This window comes from Nannospalax galili, unplaced genomic scaffold, assembly GCF_000622305.1.
Source record: "Nannospalax galili isolate Female #2095 unplaced genomic scaffold, S.galili_v1.0 scaffold490, whole genome shotgun sequence".
In the NCBI taxonomy this organism is placed as follows: domain Eukaryota; kingdom Metazoa; phylum Chordata; class Mammalia; order Rodentia; family Spalacidae; genus Nannospalax; species Nannospalax galili.
In genome coordinates, this window is record NW_008329666.1 from 1985962 (window position 1) to 1993385 (window position 7424).

A 7424-nucleotide genomic window follows, 5' to 3' on the forward strand; every position below is an offset into this window, starting at 1 on the left:
GAAGTGAAGAGAAAACGCACAGAATGGGAGAAAATCTTCACCAGTGACACATCTGACAGGGGTTTAACATACAGAATATATAACGAACTCAAGCAACAAAGAATCAAGAAAGGAAGTAACCCAGTTGAAAATGGGCTAGGGAGCTGATCAGAGAGTTCTCAAAATAAGAAATAAAGATGGCTAAGAAGCCTCTCAAAAGGTGTTCAACATCATTAGTAATTAGGGAAATGCAAATTAAAAGCACTTTAAGATTTCATCTTACCCCAGTCAGACTGGCTAAGATCAAGAGAACAATGATACCAAATACTGGATAGGATGTAGGGAAAGGGGAACACTCATCCACTGCTGGTGGGGCTGCAAACTTGTTCAACCCCTATGGAAAGCAGTATGTAGAACCCTTAAAAAACTAAAAATGAACTTACCATTTGACCCAGTTATACCACTCCTTGGCACATACCCAAAGAACTCCTCATCCTGTTGCAGAGACACTTGTACATCCATGTTTATTGCTGCTCTTTTCACAATAGCTAAGAGATGGAAGCAACCTAAGTGCTCATCAACTGGGAATGGATAATGAAAATGTGGTACATCTACACAATAGAGTTCTACTCATCAGTAAAGAAAGATGAAATCATGAAATTTGCAGGTAAATGGATGGAACTAGAAACTGTTATACTAAGTGAAGTTAACACAGCCTCAGAAAAGCAACGTATGTTCCACCTTATATGTGGATACTAGCACCAAATTCTTGTAAGTGAGTATATATCCAGACATAGCTACAGGAACCAGGATAATGAAAAGGAACCAGGAACATAAAGGAAAAGAAAGAACCTGAGAGAGAAGAACAGTAGGAAACAGGTGTTACTAAGGGAGCTAGGGATAGAAATGGGAAGGGGGTGGATTATATAAGGAACCTTGGGGATAAAGGCAAACAAGGAGCTCAAGAGAGGTGGGACCATAGAATAAGGGTATTATTAAGGGAGAAATGGGGAAAATGGGGGCACTTTAAATAAGGAAACTATGGCAGAAGGGTTAGACAGTGAGAGAGATAAATAATGCCTAGCTAGTTTTAGAAAACTGGGGGGTAGGGGGAGGGCTGGAGAGATGGCTCAGCGGTTAAGAACACTGGCTGTTCTTGCAGAAGACCCGGGTTCGAATCTCAGTACCCACATGGCAGCTAACAACTGTCCATAACTCTGGTTCCAGGGGATCTGATAGCCTCTTCTGTCCTCCGCGGGCTTTGCATGACATGGGTGCACTTGCCTACAAGCATGCAATACACACATACACATAAAATAAAAGTAATAAATAATAAAAGCCAGAGGGACCCATATTAGTCCAACAATCTACTGACAAATTATACATACATTATCTCTACATGAGTCCATGTGTATAGCTAAAGGCTACATAACAAGAAACAGTGCCAGACAGGAGAAACCTTCCTTTTAGCTGTTGACCAGAGTGGTCCAAGAGACCCAAAATTACTCATGCTATTGCTATAGCCCTTGATGGCCTCCCAGAACATAAAGGTAAGACCCTACTGCCAAAGACAGAAAACATACGTTGGACACGGGATTTGGAGAACAGAGCTACAACTGACCTGGAATCCACTTCCCCTGAAGGTGAGCTCTCACAGCTTTGGAGAAAGCTATGAAAGTGCCAAGGGACAACATCAACGGATGATCTAGCACCACCTTCAAGTCCAAATAACCACATCAGTGACCACACAATATTTGTCACTGGTGCAGTAGTGGCACTTTTATCTTGGAGCCAATCAACAGCTACCTAGTTGGACTAAAAGCCCACTCAAAGGGAGGAGACGAAAGTGTGGTACTGTAAACATAACCAAACACACATGGCTGGAGTGGTCATAGATCTTAGAGAAACCACAAGACTCTCACATTGCTAGATTAATGTGACTTCTTACTATGTGAAAAATATATATCCTTATACTTAGAAATATCCCAGTCAGCACTCATCAAAGCAGCTCACTTTGCAGCAGTCAGAGACTAATACCAAGTACCACAACTGGTTACACACGGACATTGTCTATGAATTGCCCAGGCCTAAGGGACACATCTGCAATGCAACCTCTACACCTAAGGCTCATGGAACATAGAACAGGGATAAAGAAGAGGACACTAAGGAATCAGTTCTCAGTAATGAAGCTCCTCATGCAGCAGAGGGCCGGGAACACAAAAGGTCACACATGGCCAAAGTGTAGAGATCAAGAGTCTGCTAAGTAATGGTCCTTGGACAGGACCCCTTTATTAAACTTGATCCACCCAAGGCTCAGGGACCATTGCGGAGGACGGCAGAGCGACTTAAGAGCCAGGGAGGATGTGCATAACCATATGGAAACAGAGTCCTACAAGCTCCTGGGAAACTGCTCATATGATTCTATGGCATAAGTGTCAGCATTCACAAGTTCCATGCAAACTCAGGCAGATAGTAACCCAGCATAAAACTGGGAAAATGAACAGCAGACCCCAATCTTATCTAAAGGGATGTTGGCAACTATTTGCTGCAAGATGAAGAAGAGCTGATCTTCCTAAAACAAGGGACTCTAGACAGGCTGACTAGACTCAGTGGATGGACTTGCACTGGGGAACGGCTGGGGGCACTGACAATACAGTGGGCAGTAACAGGGATGACAGACTATATGGGTACCAGTTGCGGGGAGGGGCTACAGGAGGGTGCCATTTGGGGGGCAGATATAAAGATGATTAAGATTGTTTGAGTTGTTCTGTATGAAATACACATACACACTTAAATCAATTTAAAAAAAGAAAAAAAAAACAAGAAAAAAGCTGTTAAATATGAATAAAATTTCAAGATTCAGTGAACTACCAATAATATCCATGAAACAAGATTTCCATAAGAAAAAAAAATACTTTCAAATATAATATGCACCTATCTTAAATACCACCAGTGTAAGTGTACCTAAGTCTACAAAATGTTTAAGACCCAGTGTTTAATATCCATAATGAAAAAGCAGACTCTTCACGTTTTTAAAATCATTTTTCTTTGAATTGCTAAAGTGTCATAAACTTCCTACTTCACTTCATAATTAATAAATAACAGCCTTACATATTCGACCCTCTCTTCAAGTTCACAGGGACACACTCAGGTCTTCAGGACTCAGCTGTCTCTCTGAACACCCTCCACTCCGGCACCGACAGGCTTCTCTTACTGCGCTGGTCCTCACCACCTCTGCAGAATGTCCCTTTGAAACCCAAAGCCACATGCTCTAATAGCCTAACTCAGCAGTGTCAAGCTCTCACCTCCCAGATACAGACAACCTTTGTGAGAGGGTTAACAAACTCCTTTCCTATAACACCAGCACCAAACCATGATTCATGATTTACAGAAAGCCCTTCCTTTGTTGGTAATGTTAATTATACTCAACATTTCTTTGTTCAATAACCTAATTCTACCTTGTGATTTTCTCCAGATTACCTTCTACAATTAAATTTATTTTAATTAATTAATTAATTAATTTTTTTGAGACAGGGTCTCCCTGTAGTCTCAGCTGGCCCTAGAACTCAGTATGTAGACCAGGCTGGCCTCAAACTCACAGAGATCCACCTGCCTCTGCCTCCTGAGTGCTGGAACTAAGGACGTCACCACGCCTGGCTACTAAAACTAAATTTTAATGTCTTCTTTCCCAGACCTACATATTCTTTCCAATTTCAAAAACAGACTCAATCTAGATACCTGATCTGTTCGCGTCTTTCAAATAGATCTCATCCATATAAAGGTTTGTGATTTACCTTAGTTTAAAGTACAATTATGGTGGGTACATATTTATTCTTTCTAATTTACCATTTTCATTTCTAAGACTAAATTCAAACCCTAGAGACATTAATTTCATAAAGACCTTACTATACATGTACACCAGTGTTGGTGTCAAATTCAAGGGTTAACACATCACCAAGTATTAACAGAAGCATTTCTAAGTACATGCAGATTAAACAGCACTGCTCTGTGTGTGTGTAAGCACAGACCATCATGAACATAAAGTGTAATCTGACTCACATTATATAAAACATATTATATTTAGATATAGGCAATTACTAACAGTCCCGAATTGAGAAAAGGAGAAAGTCAGGTGTGGTAGTACACACCTTTAGTCCCAGCACTCAGAACACAGAAACAAGCGGATCTCTGTGAGTTCGAGGCCAGCCTGGTCTACACAGCAAATTCTAGGCCAGCTGAGCTATAGGGAGACCTGCCTCAAAAAACAAATACAAGAGAGAAGAGAGAGACTCTCACCTTCCATTTAAATAAAATCTAGCCCTAATAGAAAAAGAACCTCAAATTTGCACAGCAGAATCTATCAGAATTAGAAATAATCTAGTGCCAATGTAAGACGCTTAATTACTAATTATAATCAACACCCCAGGCTTTCCCCCACTTTCTCTCATTCTAAAGCTTCACATGTATTGAGTGCAGGAAGAGCATCTGAGTACCTGATTCGTGAGGGTGTCAGTCAGAGTAAGCTATTATAAGATCCTTTATGATGTTCCAGGGCACAGTCCTTAAATGTCAATATGGTTGATCCTCAATATTTATTAAGTCTCTACTGGTGAGTTTACTATTTGCTAAAATTTATTTTTAATCTCAAAACTAGACATGCACAAAACCACAAAAAAGGCGGGGAGGGTTGCCTGAATTGTATACCTCCAGCTGAGTCAAATAAAGCTGTAAACAAATGTGTTTTCATTTATTTTGTGTCACCTTTTACATTTTAGTGTTAAAAGATTTCTGTTTTGGGGGCTGGAGAGATGGCTTAGTGGTTAAGAGCACAAGGTGCTCTTACACAGGACCCGGGTTTAATTCCCAGCACCCACATGGTGGCTAACAACCATCCATAACTCAAGTTCCAGGAGATCTGACACCCTCTTCTGACAAGTTTGGGCATTGCATGTCAGGGGTGCACTTACACACATGCAGGTAATACACTTGTACACATAAAATAAAAATAATAAAATACTTTATAAAAAAAGATTTCTGTCTCAAATGGTCCCAGTATAATGCTGAAGTATTGTCTAATGCTCCTAAGCATAGAAGGCTATGAAATACTTAACAGGGAAAATATGTAGGTTCTAAATAAACTTCAATTAAGAGTCACAGGACTGTTGGCTATAAGGTCAATACATGATAAATACATACACAAATATCTATGTAACTATATAAAGATGTATTTAAACAGAATTAGACATTTTTAAAAGCTGTGTGCTGGCAGGTTGGTAATACTGTGACCTACAGGAACCTAATCCTATTTCCCTTGGTAGCAAGAAGCAATATTCACTAATGTAGTGCCCAGGGCAATGTCACAGAAAATAACCACAGCAAAACCAAGAACTGCCCATCTTGCTATCAATCAGAACTAAGTAACAGGAAAATCTATGGACAAGTCCAGGGTTTCTTGCCTGAGAAAGTAGAAGGACCGAACTGACTTTGAATGAGATGGAGAGGCTGGGGCTAAGTGCAGGGCGAAGAAAAGTTGAGATCTAGACATACTGAGCTTGAGATATTCAAGTAACATTGTCAACAAGGCAGCTTCTACCTAAATCAAAATTCATGGGCAGTCTCAGCAGAGTTGTAAAGCTGCAGGTGTGAGCACAGAGGTGTCTGTGGCCAGGGATGGCCTGAGGACAGCAAGGGAGGGTGTGCAGGCTGAGACAAGGCACCAGTCGGAAGCACAGCAGAGTGACCCTGGAAGAAAGCCAAGTCCACACCAAGTGGGAGGAAAAAAACACTAAAGAACAGTGAAAGCCAGTGAGGTGGGGCGTGCCTGTAATCCCCAGAACTCAGGAGGCAGAACAGGGTGAGGGTGGGGCTGAGGGTGGGGGTGAAAAGTGGGGAGGGGTCAGGAGTTCAAGGCCTGTCTTGGCTACATAACAAGTCTGAGCCAGCCTGGCTACAGGAGACCCTGTCTAAGAAAAGAGGGTGATCAGCTGTCTGGAAAGCTAGAGCAATCAGGGCTGGTGACTGGATGCACTCGCACATGACTGCAGAGCATGGCTGGGTGGGCTTGAGAGACCACAAGGAACTGGAGAAAGATCTTTGCAGTTCTTGGAGGAATTCTGTTGCAAACATGGCAATATGATATGGAAGGAGGGAAGTGAACTCAAAGTGGCTAGCATTTCCTCTGGCTTGTCGTTCATGGTAGAAAGATGCTCGTATACCACCGACTTCCTTCATTCTGCATGATCACGTCCTTATAAGAATACACGAGAAAGCAAATATATACACACACACACACACACACACACACACACACACACACACACACGAGAACAGAATTCCTAGAAATCTAATATTTTCTGTATTTTAACAGAAATAAAAAAACTGGGATTCAAAGGAGATTATATTTTCTTCTGTTGTAGTTTTGAGACAGGGTCTTACTATATAGCCCTGGCTGGCCTGGAACTCACAGAGTTTCCCCAGTCTCCGTGTCTTGAGTGCTGGGATTAAAGGCATGTGCCCCCAACACCCAGAAGGATATAATAATTTAATTTCAATATTTGATTTGAAAATTAATACTGGGTTAAGAAGATTCCTTTCAGGATTAACTATTCCTTTTTAAAGCATTTTTCACTTATTTTTATTTCATGTGTATGAGTGTTTTCCCTGCATGTATATAAATGTACCTATGTTGTAGAATGCCTGTGGGATGTCAGAATAGAGCGTCAGATCCCCCTGGAACTTGAGTTACAGACAGTTGTTAGCCACCATGTGGGTGTTATGAATCGAGCCAGGGTCCTCTGCAAGAGCAGCCAGTGCTCTTACCCACTGAGCCACCTCTCCAGTCCCAGGAATAACTATTCTTTTTATGCTCTCTCAGTATCTTTCCTTTCCTCCTCCAATAACCAAACCCTGAGATTTCATTACATTAAGATCCTATTATATCTTCATAATATTACAGCACTGTTTAACTGAAAGGAAAGATGATACTATTTCAGCACACAAATACATGCATATAGACAGCAGGATCATTATCATAATTATAGAAAAATTAACTGCCAGTTCCATACCCTGGAAAAGCCTTTACTACCTTTAATCCAGCCGCATAGCCTACTGGCTGTGGGGCAATATTGGACTGTCCAGCTTCCCCTACGACCACCGCTAAGCCAAAGACTTCCTGGAAGGCATCTCGGACCGCAGCCACTTTCACTTCTTTATTGGAGGTTACTACAATATCCAGTTCACCGCCAGATTCTGCAAGGACAGAAGAAAAGATCAATTCCAAATTAAATCGATAAAATTCTAGTAAGCACTACCATTCCATATGCTCACTATTTATATAATTATTAGCAGCCTCGTAAAACCATCTGAGATATAAATCACTATCTATCCATCTATCCTCTATCCACCTATCATCTATCTATCTATCTATCTATCTATCTATCTATCTA

General features: G+C 41.1%; 1 protein-coding gene across 1 annotated transcript in view; it reads right to left on the reverse strand.

The window, feature by feature from the left end:
• Prrc1 (proline rich coiled-coil 1) overlaps positions 1-7424 on the reverse strand; it is a 44598-nt gene that overhangs the window by 19342 nt on the left and 17832 nt on the right. Inside the window, exon 6 of the mRNA XM_008840925.3 lies at positions 7064-7227. Within this exon, the coding sequence (XP_008839147.1) occupies positions 7064-7227 (164 nt within the window). The remainder of the gene's footprint in view (positions 1-7063; positions 7228-7424) is intronic.